The sequence below is a fragment of the Erpetoichthys calabaricus genome, chromosome 3, assembly GCF_900747795.2.
Source record: "Erpetoichthys calabaricus chromosome 3, fErpCal1.3, whole genome shotgun sequence".
NCBI lineage: Eukaryota > Metazoa > Chordata > Cladistia > Polypteriformes > Polypteridae > Erpetoichthys > Erpetoichthys calabaricus.
Window position 1 is genome coordinate 170,372,567 of NC_041396.2, and position 19,017 is coordinate 170,391,583.

The 19,017-nt window shown below is 34.9% G+C and overlaps 1 protein-coding gene across 2 annotated transcripts in view; it reads left to right on the top strand.

Annotated features, from left to right (window-relative positions):
• Positions 1-19,017, top strand: part of kiz (kizuna centrosomal protein) — a 181,974-nt gene that overhangs the window by 88,068 nt on the left and 74,889 nt on the right. For both annotated transcript variants that reach the window (XM_051925558.1, XM_028797521.2), the window contains 2 exons: positions 15,128-15,262; positions 16,433-16,597. In XM_051925558.1, the coding sequence (XP_051781518.1) occupies positions 15,128-15,262; positions 16,433-16,597 (300 nt within the window). The remainder of the gene's footprint in view (positions 1-15,127; positions 15,263-16,432; positions 16,598-19,017) is intronic.

Sequence of the window (19,017 nt, forward strand, 5' to 3'; positions counted from 1 at the left end):
CGGAGCGCCCGGAGGAAACCCACGCAGACATGGGGAGAACATGCAAACTCCACGCAGGGAGGACCCAGGAATCGAACCCAGGTCCCCAGATCTCCCAACTGCGAAGTCATAAATATATATTAATGTTATTTTCATAGAAAAATGCCTTTTAAAAATGCCATGATTATTGTTTTTATGTACAAAATTTTAATATCTAAATAATACAGATTCACTATTATGTATTTTTGCATAAAAGAGACTATTTGATAAAGTGTCTAAATTGTTCATTTTTTTCCTGTGAATGTTTATGCACAAATAAATTTATAAATGAATAAATAGTTGTTTGTAGGTTCCACAAAGACCTGAAAGCATATTGTTAAATTATTTTAACATAAAGCAAATAAAAATTTTAAGGATGCAGGTTATCATGGCCACCCCTCTCTATTCGCAGATCACACGGTGTGCATGAGGTCAATGATGAACGATGTGGAAGGGGTCCTGCTGGGGGGTTTGTAGACCTCTGTGATTCAGGAGATCCACTGGGCAGAAAATTGGATTGCACATTTTTGTTGCTTGGTTTATTTGACTTGAGTCAGATAACTCATCCTACGACCCTAATCTTAACAGAGCAGATCACTTAATATCACTGATCTATAACGTAAAGCTACAGGCATCTTAACAGAGCAAAGCTCTGGAGGTCTGCAGCTTGACCCCTTAGGGTTTGTTTTTGTTTCATGAATCATCAAATTAATGTTGCTGACAGTGACCTGTTGTGATATTTTTCCAATAATGAGCAGACCGGTGCCTACAAGTCAACACATGATTAGGAGCACAGAAATGTGGGTGGGGTCTGATTTGGGTGGGTAGCATGAAGAAGCATCTAGTGCTGCATTTACTGGTGTGTTCGAGAACTCTAAATTTGTCCAACTTCCAGTAGTCTATTTAATGTTACATCAATTGCCACTACACTAAAGCTAGTGGTTTACTGGAGTAAAAATGGAGTAGAATTATGTGCAATAGTTTTGATATTGATTGTTTTTGTTATCTGATGTCACAGTACCTAGTTGACACTTGGCTGAGGATTATATATTCCCATCATATAGAACTCAGGACATTTACATTTCATTAAAGGCTGCTAATGTTAGTTGATTTATTAGGTGCTCTGTGTGTTGTTGCAATGAGGACACATTTGTAAATTTCACCAACTCACAGGCTGTCTTTCTTATTAGCTATTGGCTGTGGAAGTGCACCATGCAAGCAACTTTGACATAGAAAAAAAAAATTAGCTCAGATTAACTTGAATTGTTGGTTAATTTTGTTGGTAGCTAACATTACTGATTTAGTTGTTATATTGCTATCTGCTATCATTGGAAGGACAAAATTTAAGTTTAGATACTGTAAAATCATAAGTGTAGGTGATACATTCACATGTTAATTTTCTAAATACTGTATTCAGTTTCATTTGCTACATTAAGTTTATTAAGCACGTTCAGTAGTAGTTGTAATAGTTTTTATTTTAGTATTAGTAGAAGTAGTATATTATATATTATTATAAAATACAACTACTTCTACTAAGACTAAGAATAATAATATTCTTATTGTTATTATTATTGTTATTGTTTTTATTATTAGTAGTAGTGATTGTTGTATTAAAATTGTTTTTGTTGTTATTGTATCACACTTCACAAATGATACCGCTGGCAATATCAAGTAACAATAAGTACATTGATACCCTGGGCCATTAATAATAATAATAATAATAATAATATTACTACTACTAATAAATATGATGATGATGATTAGGCCTTAATTTACAAAGGAAATAAATCAATTGGTATGTCCTTGCCATTAAATACCATTGAAGTCCAAATGTATGGGTTGCTGTCCACATTGCAGCAACCTTTCCAGTTATCAGTGTTTCAGAAGTTAAGCTAATCAAAACATACTTGAGGTCATCCATGGAGCAAGAGCACAATATTCAGCTTGGCTATCATCAGCATCAACTCAAACCTTGCACCAAAGCTGTTGTATGATAACCTAATAGATGACTTTGCCTTCAAAAAGTGCAAACTTGTGCTGTTGTGATATGCAATAAGATAATAATAATAACTAGGGGGCTTTGCCCCCTGCTCGCTTCGCTCGCCAACCCCCGTGTTTGGTTTTCCGGACACACTTTTAAGATTTTTTTTTCTTTGAATTGTTGCTATTTTATTAGTTTCACTTTTATTTCAGAACTTATGTAAAAACAATATTTGGAATCTTTCGAGTCCAAATATGCTGAATCTTTTAAATGAGGTCAGCGAGACATGTGTTTAATGACTTTGTCAGGTTAGAGATAATGAAAACTGGAATTCAAAAGACCCAAAAAAAACGTAGGCGCAAAACACATGCAGAGCAAGATACAGAATATGAAAGCAGAGAAAAATGAAAATGTCAAAAAAAAAAAAAAGTAAAAATCGCATTAGCGCAAAAAAAGAGAAATTATTACTTGGAGAAATAACTAAAAGGTGAATAGAGAATGAATATATGGACATAAGTGATATATCAGAAGTATGTAAATATTGTAAGGCTTTGAAGTTTAAGTTAGAGAATTTCCAAGATGTGTTTTACCTCACATGTATTTATTGGTTACTTTGCAAAAAAAAATTATTAGATGATGATGATGTAGATTGCTTTGTCTGTGCTGAAATTCCAAACAGAGAAACCTATCCTGAATTATCTCTAACCTGCTCTGCATGTGTTTGGCCCTTTTGTTTTGTAACCTCTTTATGATGTTTTACTTTGTTTTCTACTCTGTCTTTTATCTCTGACCTCGCTTTGTCCTGCTTTTTTTTTTTTACCAATGACACCTGGTCCGTGGTGATTATTTTCCCTTTTTCGAGTATTAATTTCCATTTGCGCTACTGCGATCTTTACTTTCTTTTTTTTATACTTTCTAATTTTCCTACTTTCATATTCTTTAACTTTCTCCACATTTGAATCGCGCATACTTTTTTTTTTTTTTTTTTTTGAGCCTTTCGAATTGCACTGTTTTCATAATCTGCTCTGCATGTGTATAGCACCAACGTTTGTGAACGTCTTTATGAAGTTCTACTTTGTCTTTTACTCTGTCTTTTAATTCTGAGCCCGATTGGACGTGCTTTGTTTTAATTCCACTTGTTACGGGCTGATAATTACTTGCCTTATTTTCTGAATTTGCACCTAGATTATTTTTTCTTTTTTTTTTCCCCCAGTGCTTTGAGTCTCTTTTCTCCGCGCTGCTTTCTTCTTCGCTTATTCGTCATCGTTTCATTTATAACGTATTGTCCTTATACACTTTATATGCGCTGAGACCCTGGATCTGTGTGTGCTCAAATCCTTCACAAGACTGAATGTTTTGCTGCCCTGTTCTCTTATTTGATAGATTGTAAGTAGGGCGTGTCTTGCAACAACCTCATGTTCTATGTCATCGCGAGACGATCCTGGGTCAATCTCTTGGCACAGTGTCTCATGTTTATGGTCCCCGTGAGACACACTGTGGCCAATCTCATTTGTCTCGCAGGTCTTTTAAATGTCTTCCGAGAAGATCACGTATCGTAGCCTTGATTTTGCTTTCCAGGATTTTTTTTTTTATAATAGAGAGATGTGTTTTATTTATATAGCACCTTTCCCATGCTCAATGCGCTTATTTTAAACAGTAGGGTATATGTAACATTGGATACAGATATTTTCTGTGTAGAACAGTAAACAGATAAATATAGAATATACAAAGCATTAAACAGAATAAACGGTGGAAAAAGCACACTGTAATACTAAACTGAATACTAAAAGAAATGCCTTGACAAATCACATAATTTGTGATATAACACCCACACAAATTATCCTGAGCATCTAGACAGAGAGGTAAACTGAAAAAACGGGCAGAACGTTAGGTTAAGTTAAAAGCTGAACTGATGAGTTTTAAGTGTTTTTTTTTTTAAAGAATAAATTGACTAGGCTAATCAGATTAATTTCAGGTGGTCATTCCAAAGTTTTGGCATAATCCAATTGAAGGGCGGAGTGGTGGCTCTGAGGCTAGAGATCTGCACTGGCATTCGGAAGGTTGCCGGTTCGAATCCCGTAAATGCCAATAGGGACTCTGCTCTGTTGGGCCCTTAAGCAAGGCCCTTAACCTGCAATTGCTGAGCGCTTTGAGTAGTGAGAAAAGCGCTATATAAATGCAAAAAATTATTATTAAAAAAATTATTATTATTATTATTAATTCAATTATTAATTATTATTAAGGCCCTGTCACCCACAGAGTGTAGGTTAGTGTAGTGCACAACAAGGTTGCCCAAGGACCTTAATGGGCAAACAGGAACATAGTGATGGAGAAGTAGTCCGGTGCAATGCGATTTAAAGGTTTATATGTTATTACTAGAATTTTATACTTGATCCCGTAAGACACAGGGAGTCAGTGAAGGCAAAGCAAGATGGGTGTGATGTGCTCGCTGTTGCTGGTACACGTAAGGACTCTTGCAGCAGAGGTTTGAATTAACTGGAGATGTGATGTAAGATTTGAAGGGACACCTGCCAGTAGGGAGTTACAATAATCAATGCATCTTATATTACGGAGGTGGAAGTAAGAAAGCTTCTTAATATGGTTTGTGTGGGTGGAGTAAGAAAGGGAAGAATCAAAAATGACACCATGATTCCTTGCATTAGAAGAAGGTCTAATGAAATCACAGTCAAGAGTGACTGCAAAGGAGTTAATTTTGCTTAGTTGCGCTTTAGTGCCAATTTGCAGGAGTTCTGTTTTGTTGCAATTTAATTTTAAAGAGCTCCATCCAGGTTTTAATTTCACTGAGGCAAGTTGTGAGCTGAGAAAGCTCTGACGAAGTTTCACTTTTAACATTGAAATGCATAAAAATGATAACCCAGTCTATACCTACGAATAATATGGCCAAGGGGAAGCATGTACATACAGAAGAGCAGAGGGCTGAGGACAGAGCCCTGGGCAACTGTTTGTGTGACTGACGTTGAGCTGGACCTGTTGTTGCCAAGACTAGCAAACTCTTGCCTATCAGTCAGATAGGACTTAAACCACTGGAGGGCAGTGCCAGAGATATCCAGCATGTTCTCCATTCTGGATAGTAGAATGTTATGTCCGACAGTGTCAAAAGCTACTCTGAGGTCTAACAGAAGTAACATGCTGATCTTTCTAGAGTCTGCTGCCATAAGCAAATCCTTGGTTACCCGACAAAGGGCAATTTCACAGCTGTGCTGCACTCTGAAACCAAACTGAGGGTTTCTTTGAAATTATTAGAAGTTACTGTGACTACTTGGTGAGTTGGGAGGCTACAACATGCTCAAGAACTTTTGACAGATAAGGTAAGCGAGTAATGGGCCAAAAGTTGTTAAGATTGTCAGTATCAAGACCGGACTTTTTTAACAATGGAGTTACAGAAGTGATTTTAAAAGTGGCTGGCAAAACGCCAGTGTCAAGGGATATATTGATTACTGTTGTAACAGTCAGGATTATGGCATGAAGGCAGGATTAAAGAAGTGTGGTGGGGATGGGGTCCGGTGCACATGAAGTCTGCCTCATCTTACAAAACAGACCATTAACAAATGCGGATGTGTCTGGTGAAAATTTAGAAAAGAAGCTGGATGGAGTGGGGAGACAGGGAAATATATAAATGGATGATGGATTTATGTTAGTTGAATTATTTAGATCTTTATTTTTATTACAAAAAAAGTGGAGTCATTTGTCACAGACATCAGTAGAGGAGAAAATTGGGACAGATGCAAGTTGATGTGGTTTATTAACTACGGAGAACAAAACCCTCGGGTTATCAAGGCCACTTTCTATTATTCTGCCATAATGCATGTTCTTGGCTGCAGTTAGTGCATCACTATAAGCCCTTTGATGGTCAGAGAAAGCCTGCGTGTGTATGGTGAGGCCAGTCTTATGTTACATTCTCTCAATGCATCAGCCAACTGCTTTCATAGACTATAATTCTGAGTTGTACCATGGAACCGAAAGCTTAAAGGAAACTTTATGTTTTCACAGAGCTGTTTTATCTAATGTTGAATGAAGGGTTGATGTATAGTAGTCAACAAGGCTATCTAGCGTTGATGGACTAAGGGAAGACAGAAAAAGATCAGAAATGGATCCAGCAAGGATAGAGTGACAGATAATTTTAAGGTTTCTGAAAGAAATTTGACGTTTGCAGGTAAGAGGAGAGAGAAGTAATGAGACAGTGAAAAGTACTGCTTTAAGTGACTCCCAAATCACAGATATAAGTGTTGCCAATAGATAAGCCAGATATACAGATCAGGTCCAATATATATACAGAGTGGGTAGGAAAGTTAACATGTTACACCAAGCCAAAGTTAGTACTGCAAGGACAGGAATTCATTCCTCAGTTTACATGTGGAAATATCAATATGGATGGTGAAATCGCCAAGAAGAATCACTCTCTGGGAGTGGGAACTTAAGAGGTTATAAGATCAGTCAGATTAGATAAGAAAGACTCATTATATTTTGGGGATGATAGACAGCAATAAATAAGACAGGACTAGATTTTATTAATTTAAGATCTAGACACTCAAAAGACAATGGACAGTGAATTGGGATTCTTTTGATGTTTAACTCCAATCTAGCAATTACTGCAACCCATCCACCTTGTCTAAGGCTACGAGCCTCTAAGAAGTAAATGTATCTGGATGGTGTCGCCTCCATGAGAGGCTAAAGAAATCTGTAAACATTCACTTTTAGGTTTTCATTATTTAAAAAAAAAAGTATTTGTATTTGATGTTAAAAGTTCTAGTTAAGTGTTTGATGTGTGCTCCTTATTTATTTATTGTTGAAATAAAAGCTGTTATGAGAAATACTAATATAGTGGATTTTAGGGAGGGGTGGTGAATAGGAGTGGGAGGCCCCAAGAAAATTTTGCGTAGGGCATCAGTTTGGCTAGGTGCAGCACTGCAAATCATGGATTGTTAATTGCTTTTGTATCTGAACCAATGGTGGGGTGAATACAGATATGACTAAAATATATTTTATTTAAAGTTTGCCAATTTAGATGTGCCATGTCATGTGTCTATACACAAAACCATTTTTATCTGCTGCTTGCCCTAAAAGACACATTTCAGTACACCAAAGCTTCAGACAATGCCCTTGCAAGAAATCATTTTAGGGTAATTGATGAAATCAAAATTGGTCTGGTTTAAATGAATCACAGCCAAACTGTTTTGAAGTTTTGAAGATGGCGCCGTCTGGTGTGGCTGGCCGTCTGCTCGTCTCTCTAGTCTATGTTTTAACTTTGTTTTTATGTTTTAGTTTATCCCAGTGGCCACTGTCCTATGATCGTGAGTCTTTACTAAACATATTTTCTGGCTTGTTTTCCTCTCAATTTTCATCTCCTGGTTGGATTTTTTGTGAACCTCCACCTTTGTTTTATTCATCTCCTGACTTCTTCACCTGGACACCGGTGTTCACCTGTATCAGTGAATTGAATGGCCCTCGGAGACGCAAACGCACCCACCGCCGTCGTGGGAAAAGAGCAGGAATTGCCGTTAAACAACGCCGACTCAAGTCCCAGAGCTTTGTTTCCCGATACCTGCGAGTCATTTATGACCCATCTTCTCCTGCTCAGGACTCCATCACTGGTTCATGGGCGCTGGACACCGGATTTAATCTCTCCATTTCAAGACAGCGTCACTTTTCCTCGGCCTGCAATCGAGTAGTAAACACTGCTAATCTTCGTACGCTCACCCGTGCTCATCCTGCAGCGAGCTCTTCATCTATCAAGGCTGCTCTCTTGAACGTGAGATCAGTGTCTAATAAAACTTTTATTCTGCAAGACTTTATTACCTCAAATAATTTGGATTTCTTCTTCATCACTGAGACTTGGATTTCAAATGGTGACTCTTCTTGTTTTACTGACTTGACTCCACCAGGTTACTCATTTTTAAACTCTCCTCGCCTGACTCGTCGTGGGGGGGACATTGCCACTATTTTTAAAAGTATGTTCTTGTGTCGGATTCTTACAAGGAGTCCGTTTAGCAGCTTTGAACTCCAACTTTTCGAAGTCTGCAGCTCCCCTTCTCTACTGTTTGCCGTGGTTTATAGACCTCCTGTAATTAATGATACATTCATTTCTGAATTCTCTGATCTCTTGGCTGATATCACCCTCTCTCATGACAAAGTTCTTATTGTTGGTGATTTCAACATTCACGTTTGTTGTCAATCGAAACCTTTGGTCAACGACTTTTTATCACTTTTGAACACATTTGATTTTATACAGCATATTAATACGCCAACCCACTCTCTCGGTCACACCCTCGATCTCATCCTTACTCGTGATATTTCAGTGAATAATATTGATTTATGTGATGTTTCTTTTACTGATCATTTTCCTATAATGATGGACCTGAATATTACTGTCGATGTCCCTACTAATAGCTGTCCCCCCACGCTGCTCGTGCTTTTTAAATTCTTCTATTATATCTGATTTTAAAACCATTTTCTCAAGTCTTTATGTGCATGACCAAAATAATGATATCGATGATTCTGTCATAAAATTTAATTCCTCCTGTAAAACGATTTTAGACTCAATTGCTCCGCCCAAGATACATAGTAATAAGGGTAGACCTGCTCCCTGGCTTAATAAAAATACACGATCACTGCGCCGCGCCTGTCGAACTGCTGAACGGCGTTGGAAAAAAGATGGACTGATTATCTCTAAACAGATTTTTAGGACTTCTCTTTTCAATTTCCAGGCTGAAGTTAAGAAAACGAAACAAAATTTCTTTGCCGATTTAGTTTCCCGTCATTCAAAGAATCCTAGGGTCTTATTTAATTCAATTAATGTGGCCATTCACCCCCACTCTGCGATGGGATCAAATAGCATTGTTCATTCATGTGACCAGTTTCTATCATTCTTTGTCAGCAAAATTGATACTATCCGCCGTGGCATTGTTCAAACGGGCTACGAACTTTCTACTGTTAACCATGACATTGTCTTAGAATCCTTTGATCTAGTTTCACTTTCACAGCTAAAAAGAACTATTGACACCCTTAACACTAGAATTACCAGAGCCTACGAAAAAACTTGTATATCCGGCCCACCTTAAATCGCTTCTTAAATCCGTTCACACCTCTCCGCCAGCATCCTTTGTCCTCTAAATGTGCTGATAAAAGACAAGCTGCCAGCAGCCGGCTATTCCATCCCCCCACCGACTTAGAACGTGAGCGAAGTTTTCCCAGCTCACGCCTTGATTGATTATGTGGGAGTGAAGTGGAGTTTTACAGTGGAAATAACAGATCATTATTCTAAAGTAATCTGTGTAAACACATTGTTAAAACAGAAACTTTGTCATATTTTAGTAATAAATGTTACAAAATGTAGTAGGCATAAACTATAGAATGTGTAAAGCCAGAGTTCCAAAGATCAAATAAACACTTTCACAAAAGCTTCAAGGAAAATACAACAGCCTCCGTGGTGTAGCGTGTTAAGATTTGACTCTTAGAGCACAACAGCTCTGCTGCCTTTCAGACCTGAGTTCGATTCCCCGCTAGGGATAAAATGTTTTTTTTTTTTTTTTCTTTTTAACCTCAAACGGACATAAAATTTATAAATTGGTATGCACTGTCAGTTAATGAGATCGTTATATTTTCATGTGGGATGCTCCTTTTAAAATATTTTTTTAACAATTGAGACTGCAATTAACAGGAACAACTGTCCTTATAACTGTTATTTTTAAGATCCATAACACACAGACAGACAGAGCCTGCGTAATAGAGAGACAGACAGGCAGAAAAGTCACTAGATATATAAACAGGGAAGGCACATGTACTGAAAGAAGAAAAAAGATCAACGTGCGTTGTTCCTGTAGCACTGAATGACCTCACCCGGGGGAGGGGTGATGTTAGAGCGGGTGAGGTCATTCAGTGCTACAGGAACAACGCACGTTGATCTTTTTTCTTCTTTCAGTACATGTGCCTTCCCTGTTTATATATCTAGTGACTTTTCTGCCTGTCTGTCTCTCTATTACGCAGGCTCTGTCTGTCTGTGTGTTATGGATCTTAAAAATAACAGTTATAAGGACAGTTGTTCCTGTTAATTGCAGTCTCAATTGTTAAAAAAATATTTTAAAAGGAGCATCCCACATGAAAATATAACGATCTCATTAACTGACAGTGCATACCAATTTATAAATTTTATGTCCGTTTGAGGTTAAAAAGAAAAAAAAAAAAAAACATTTTATCCCTAGCGGGGAATCGAACTCAGGTCTGAAAGGCAGCAGAGCTGTTGTGCTCTAAGAGTCAAATCTTAACACGCTACACCACGGAGGCTGTTGTATTTTCCTTGAAGCTTTTGTGAAAGTGTTTATTTGATCTTTGGAACTCTGGCTTTACACATTCTATAGTTTATGCCTACTACATTTTGTAACATTTATTACTAAAATATGACAAAGTTTCTGTTTTAACAATGTGTTTACACAGATTACTTTAGAATAATGATCTGTTATTTCCACTGTAAAACTCCACTTCACTCCCACATAATCAATCAAGGCGTGAGCTGGGAAAACTTCGCTCACGTTCTAAGTCGGTGGGGGGATGGAATAGTCGGCTGCTGGCAGCTTGTCTTTTATCAGCACATTTAGAGGACAAAGGATGCTGGCGGAGAGGTGTGAACGGATTTAAGAAGCGATTTAAGGTGGGCCGGATATACGAGTTTTTTCGTAGGCTCTGGTAATTCTAGTGTTAAACCAGCCCCCAGTCCTCTGGATATTGTACCACCACATCTCCTAGTGGAAGCCTTTGATGTGTTGGGCCCACCCTTATTAGCCATCATCAATGATTCTATTAGTTCGGGTGTTGTGCCGTCATTTTTTAAACATGCTGCAGTCCGCCCCTGTCTTAAAAAGGCAGAGTTAGACCCTGGAGTTTTAGCTAATTTTCGTCAAATTTCCCAACTGCCATTTCTGGCTAAAATTCTAGAAAGAATTATTTATAATCATTTGGTTGATCACCTTAACTCTAATAATTTATTTGAGATCTACCAATCTGGCTTTAGGCGTTATCATAGTGTTGAAACGGCACTCCTGAAAGTGTTCAACGACATCTCTCTTATTTCTGACTCAGGTGATGTGGCAGTCCTTCTCCTCCTTGACCTGTCCACTGCCTTTGACACTATTGACCATGAAATATTGCTGATGCTGCTTGAACATCTTGTTGGGCTTAAAGGGGCTGCTCTTAACTGGTTCAGGTCATATTTAACTGGTAGACACTTTTCAGTGACTTTTAATTCCTCTTTATCATCTCCTGCTCCTCTTAAATATGGTGTTCCTCAGGGATCCATTTTGGGTCCTATTTTATTCTCCATATACCTTCACCCTATTGGAGCAATTTTTAGGAAATTTAACATTTCTTTTCACTGCTATGCTGATGATACTCAGGTTTATATTCCTGTCTGCAACTCTACAACAAATCAACTCCACAACTGTCTGTCTTGAATTAAGATCCTGGATGGCTAATAATTTTCTTGATCTAAATCAAAATAAAACGGAGGTGCTTATAGTGAATCCATCAGCTAAAGCCCAAATTGGTCTTGGTCTTCTCGGCTCTTTCTCTGTCTTTTCCAAACCTCAAGTCTGCAATCTTGGTGTTACCTTTGACAGTAACCTCTCTTTTGAGTAACAAATAAATTCTGTAGTCAAGAGTTGCTTTTTCCAACTTCGTCTATTAGGTAAGATAAAGCCTTTTTTATCTTCTAGGGATCTTGAGATAGCTACTCATGCATTTATTTTTTCTCGCCTCGATTACTGCAACTCGCTGTATTCTGGGATTAACAAATCCTTGATACACAGGTTACAGTTGGTACAAAATGCTGCTGCTTGCTTTCTGGTTGGGGCAAGAAAGCATGACTCTGTCTCTCCTATTTTAGCTTCTTTACACTGGCTGCCTGTCAGTTTTCGAATTGATTTTAAAATCCTGCTGCTAGTTTTTAAATCTTTACATGGGCTTGCTCCTGCCTATTTATCTGAACTGTGTGTTTTACATCAGCCATCTAGAGTGCTTAGATCTTCTGGTCAGCTGTCTCTGGTTGTCCCTCGTACCAAGTGTACAACCAAGGGGGACAGGTCTTTTGCAGCCGTCGCACCTCGCCTGTGGAACTCTTTACCTCGTCATATAAAGGAGTCGTCTACAATTGAACTGTTTAAAACAAGATATAAGACTCATTTCTACTCGCATTCAGTTACCTTCAGTAATACTGATGGCTTCCTCTTTGTGATTATATTACATTACTTCTATTTTTTATGTATATAACATTACTTCTATTTATTATGTATTTTATTTTATGTTCATATATTTTATTTCTATTTATGTTTTATGTTAATTTGTTCTATTTTTGTAAAGCACTTTGGCCACAGCATTACTATGTTTGTTTAAATGTGCTATATAAATAAATTGACATTGACATTGACAAACTGCCTTGTACTCAAATTAATAGGTTTGGAAACTGAACTGGCTGGCCTTATAACTTTATAGAGACCTGGGTTCATTTGCCAGCTTAGCTGTTGTTATGTGTAAAGTGTGCAAATTCTACCCATGTTTATGTTAAATAACAACTCTAAATTGACTTTATTAATGTATATAGTTATAGATGAAATTTTAGTGGTTTATGCCATACTTTAGCAGTTAAAGCAAGTTGAGAGGATTTTAGAATAGTAGGAAACTCATCGTCAGTGGAAAAATATGTTTCATGTATAATAGCTATGAATGTTTTATTCTTTGGGTAAACCTTTTCTGTGAGATATCTGAATTGTGCAAATTTCCTAGAGGTAGTGGGACACTGCAGTTATGCAGCTACTGTTTATCTGCACTAGCTATGCAACAATATTGGTGTAGAGGATGGTGCAGGTGGAACTGAAATAAATTCTGCCACTTAACAGGAAAGATTATGAATTGAAAATTTTCATATCTTTTAAACTGCAATCTTGACCAGAGTTATAAAAGTAAAATAGACTGTTCAGATCATATACAAATCTTTAATGTGGCCTAATGATTGTATTGCTTTTTATCTGTGCTGTTGTCTGTATTATTATGTCTGGAATTGTAATTTTGGGAAGTATAATCCTCAAGAATTTATTTACAGTATTAGTCCATGTTAGTTTACTTTCCATTTGCATTCTGATGTTTTACAGTTATGTGCCTAAGCCCATAATTGCTGAAAATGAAGACATACTACTAGGATAGGTGTCAGCTAGGGCAGTTGTCGGCTCAGAAATCTTAAAATAATATTAATATATCATAAAAATGAACAATTAAGAGACTTGTGGAAGATCCAAAAATGAAACATTGTGGTTATAGTGAGTCTAGAGATGTGTGGTACCAGAGTCAATAGTGGAAGCACTCTGTGAAAGCGAACTCTGGAATACGTGCCAGTTCACTGCGTAGGTCACTGATGCTCACAATCGGTTAAATGCAGATAGGGTGCAGTGTTACAGTATCTCAGGACATAATACAGTGTTCTTAAAAATAATTTTGTTTTTTCTTTATTGTTAAAATAAAAAAATCTTATAAACACAATATATTAATGAAAATAATATTACTCTGGTCATTACACTAAGTATGACCCACATAGAAAGCTGAAAACAAGTGTTCATTTTTAAACTTAGTGGTTTGTGAGTAATAAGGTGGGTTTGGTGCACACAGCACATTGAGTTTATTAAAGGTCTCTATTGAAGAGCACTGACAAATAAAGTGGATAGAAACATGATGACTATTTCAAGGCCCATGCTGAAGGGAAAAAAAAAGGCAGAGCTTTTGCCCGTGCTACTTCAGCTGCATTGAAGAGGACTTAGCACAGATGGATTGTGCACTACAGAATGTCATGGATATAATTCAAACTGCCAGCTTAATCAGGATGTTACCAGGAAACAACCTGCAAAAAAGAAGGACCAATTGTTTGCTGACCTCTGACCTCTTAGCCCATTAGAGATTGTCATAAATTCTTTTTTTTCTTTGTTAGGCTTTTCTAGATTTTTTTATATAAAAGAAATTCAATGACGGCCACCCAGAACCTAAATGTTCAGACTAGAAATACTTCATAAAAGCACTTTACATTTAGAGTTTCAGAGATATAATAATAATATAAATTGAAATTGTAACGATACAGTGTCTGTAGGTTTCTCCTGATTATCACTATAGATGCATGCTTGTAAAGACAAGAGTATTTATGTCTTATTTTTAAGCTGATTTGTTCTAGTACTCATTTATTAACTAACCTATTAATATAATAATTTTTGTAGTTGATTTATATTTTTATTTTTAAAAAATATTTTGATATTTAATTTTTATTTATTTATTTATTTTTGTTCTCTCCCTATGATTAAGCAGTGCTTTACAAGACTTGACCATTTATTGTCACATAATTTATTGAAATGTCATAGTTTATGCCCTTATAAATTGTCAGGTTTAAGCACTATTATGAAAGCATTTTTTATACGTTTTTTCAGTTTTGTATGTTAAATGTAACTTACTTTTCTGTTAAGCTACCTAGCTAATGAAAATTCTTTCCTAATTTAACTGAACAGTCAATATAATGACTTGATTAGTTTTTTTCACTTTTTAATATTAAGTGTGTTTATTTTATAACCACAAGTTATGACATATTTAGAAGCAAACACCTGTAAGAACAGAAGTTTTCTATATTAAACAGGTATTTTAAATATACAGTAAGATTTTATTATAATACTAAGTCCTATAATTTGCATATATTATTTTAACTAGGTTGCCTGCTGACACTATGAATTTTGAACTTTCAAAGTGAAGGGTGTAATTCTGTAAGTTGTTGTCCAGTCCATAAATTTATCCACCTATCCATTTTCAAAGTTCAATTACAAATTTATTGAACCCAAGGTCTAAACCAAATCTGGACAGGATGCCTGTCCCACTCTCAAGCATAATAGGCAAGTTTTGAGTAGACATTTAATTCAACATGTTCATCTTACTAAAACTGGGAAATCTGAAGTTGCATTTCTTTAATTCATGCATAAATTATATACATAATTAAAAAATATTTTTAATCTATTTGAATTTAGCAGTATTAACTCATTGTAGTTTGTTATTATTGCTTACAGATTTGTAATACAAGTTGTTTTTTTGTTTTTTTAGTCTGTGCCTTTCAATGGAGTCCTTTTTGTATTTATTGGCAAGTATTGAAGGACGAATAATTTCACCAGAACAACAGCATACAGAATTGTATCGATTGTCAACTATTAGCAACACACAGCTAACTAAAATAATAAGGTATATATATATATATAATTTTGTTACATAGTGGCCAGGTTAAAAATATTTATCAGTAATCTTTAGAAATTTGTCTTTTTTGTATGTTTTAGAATTAGTTTAAAGCTGTTTTTATCTGATAATAAGAAGTTAGCACATATTTTAAGCTAGTATAGTGTAACATAGTTACATTTTTTTTAGTTTTCTTGTAGATTTTATTTTTTTAAATCTTTCAATGTATGTATTACTTGAAAGAATTACATTTAATCATTTTAGTTATATATATTAGTTATCACTATACATTTCACTGCATATTGTACTGTATGTATAATTTTTATGTGTCAAGTAAATTTTTGATTTGATTTTATTATTCACATTTATTTCCACTTTAAATATTCAAATGCATATTGATATAAAGCAAATATCTGAACTTCTGTTTTTAATAATATATACGGCTTTAATCCTAAATGTTATAGTCTCATTCATTCATTCATCCATCTATCCATTTTAGGAATCTGCTTAGACAATTTTAGGGCTAAATTCTGAACCATAAATGGCCATACAAGAACCATAAGGGCAGTTTGCAAAAGATTGGCCGCGTGTCCTTTGTTGCTTTCTAATATTTTTCACCCGATGCTTCAGGGATAGTGTCTGATTGTTTGTGTTTAATTTTTTTTTTTTTTTTTTACTTGAGAAATAATTAGTATCATTTACGGCTCTAAGGTATTTATTTATCTCAGTATTAGATTTGTGACCTAGTCTTTTCTGCATAATTAAATACACATTGAACAATAAATAACATATTTGAATTCAATTTGCACACAACTAAAGCTTCACATTTCTGAACATCATTTTTACAGAAAAAAATAAAAGAATTTTCAAATGGTATAGCTCATTATTTGTAATATCACTTTAGGTCATTAGAATTCTAATCAACAGCAAAAAACTAATCAAAAATAAAGATTTAGCAACTTTCAGTATTAATGTTGACAGACCAGCAAGAATTTAAAACATGGTGGCTAATCTTTATGTATTTAAGGTTCATTATTTGTTTACCTTTGTATAACCAATGGGATTTGTATTTAGGGTTCATTACAGACATGCATGTTTGAATGGCTTTTCTCATCATAATCTTAAGCCGCTGCCTCTGACTCTATAGAAAGAGCTCACATAGTTCCATGCATTTCACAGCCTTTGTAATCAGAAGGAGAGCCTGAATGAAGAGAACCTTGAAGCATGTGGAGCAGTCGTCCTCCATCAGCTTCAGAAGCTGTCACAAGATACTTTAAAAGGGAGTTTGTTAAACGAAGAGATACTTACTAACAACTGGACTTGCATGGATGAAAACAGAGTAAGGTATGTCATATTCCAAAGCATCAGAATATCTTGCTTTCAAATCAATGAACTGAAATATATCTATCTATACACATTAAATAAAGCTAAAGGCATTTTTTCTCATAATCATCTGTGTTAGTGCATTAGATATAGGATGCTATATTTTTTAAAATATTTTCTTCACAAAAAATGTCAATACAGTATACCTAAATTTGGTGTCGAGAAACTTTAGCTTCTCTGTAAAGCTTTACTCTGTAAACTTATATTTTCCCCAAACATTTTAATTTCACAGGTCCAAATGAACATATTTTTTCTGCTCACACTTAAGCAAACCAATAGTTTATTGGGATTTTTTTTAATATTCATATTAGGTTTACTGTATGATAAATCATTTTTTTTGTGGATTTCAAGAAAAAAAATCTTCAATAATATTTTTAAGTAGTTTTTTTTTTTTTTTTTAAATGTGGAAAATGTGCATTTCTAGATTTATACCCGATAATCAATATTTGCACCATTAAACCTGGCTTGCCGGTAATTTACAATTTGGTAATTTATATGTGTGTTAAAAATCCCATCAGTGAAAAAATGAAGTTAATGTAATTAATAGTTTTGAACTTGATGCTTATATTATTTACTCAAGGAATCCCATGTATTGTCTTGGAATATAAATGAAACTGTTGTAGTTGATTTTATGACATGTAATGACTGGAAAATAGTTTATATAAATAGTGTCCACATTTATCTTTGCAATATACAGAATTCACATTTCATTTAGATATCTGTATTTCTTTTCACACAGTTATGCACAGACATATATTAATTTTAAGAAATTGTTTGTGCACAGTCATAGCTACCTCCATATTTTTAGAGAATTTATTGTTTCCTGAAATGTAATTTTTTGTAGAAGGCTTTGCAAAATATCAGAAAATTTGTTCAATGCACTTAGTAAAACTAAGTAGTTACTGTAGCTTTGTGTGCGTACGTGTGTATATATATATATGAATATATGGTGCTAAAAAGTTAGACAAAACAAATTTGATGCACCCCAATTCAAGTGGATAATTAAACAAAAATTTATAGCATCAAAGTAAAACACTATAATTAATAAATAAACTTTAATAAATAGATACATTATAAAATATTTAAAGATTCAGTATGTTAATTTTTGAGCTCAGTTTTAACCATAAGTCACTGTAGAGTGCAGACAAATTGTAGACATGAACTCACACAGTAAATTTCAGACAGAATTCTAGACAAATGTTTATTGAAAATTGTAATGATAAACCCTGTCATCTTCCAACACAACCAAAGGAGAAAACATTTCCCTGGACTTAAATACAGATTCACGTTTGTGTTGTGCAGAATACATTATTCTCTGATGTGAGCAGTCCAACTAGATAGCAGTGTTTTTATAAATTCCTCAAAAGCCAAGAAATTGGGTTATATTAGTGCCTCCTTATGCAACTACTAATGTAAAAGCTGCACTCCGCTTTCTTGTTTACACATTATCAATCATGCAAAGTGGTTAAGACAGTTTAAAATATTCAGTTATTTACTTTAAATTACAATCTGTAGAACAGGAACCAGCTCTTCATGACCTAAACTAGTGGGTTGGAAAATGGATGGACAGTCAAGTTACTTCAGGCTCTGTTTGAAAAGCCATATTCTTATTAGAAGTTAGGCCCAAATTAAAGCTGTGAATTAATACTTAAACCTTCTTTTGCTACTTTTGCTACTTTTGCTATGTGTGATTCACATTCATTTTTTAAAGAAATGGCACTAGTTTTTAAACCGTTTAAATGTACCTTTTTTTTTTGAAGATTCTGCTTTTTTATTGATGTAAATCCTATGAATTCTTTCTGATTATTACTGCAGGTTAAGCATCAATAAAGATCTTTTAATCCATCTAAGTATTCTTTCTTCAAACAGGTATCTATGCAATAAGAAAATATTTATCTTCACAACTGTTTATTTCTACACAATGAAGAAAAAAGTATTTTAGACAATAATTAATTTTGCTCTTATAAAGCATGCTTCTCAAAATACAGATGCATTTTCGGATTTAGAAATATTAAACAGAATGAATAGAACAGAAAACACAAAACTATTTAACATTTACATAAAAATATGCATTTATGTATAGAAATATTCAGTAACAAACAATATAAAGATCCATACAATATACATTTGTGTCTAGTTATTCCTGAAGGATGGAAATTCATAAACATACTTTAATCAGATGTGATTCTAAATTTATCATTTATCTAGAACAAGCAAAATTAAGCCAAAGTAAAATTTGGCAAGCTGGTAATAGAAAAGAAACACAAAAGAAACATGAACGCTGTAAAGATGATAGGCCAACTGTGACTTCCTTAATTTTTAGTTTAAAATTATGCAGCTACCTTCATCAGCAACTTTATTATTTTACGTGACACAATTTT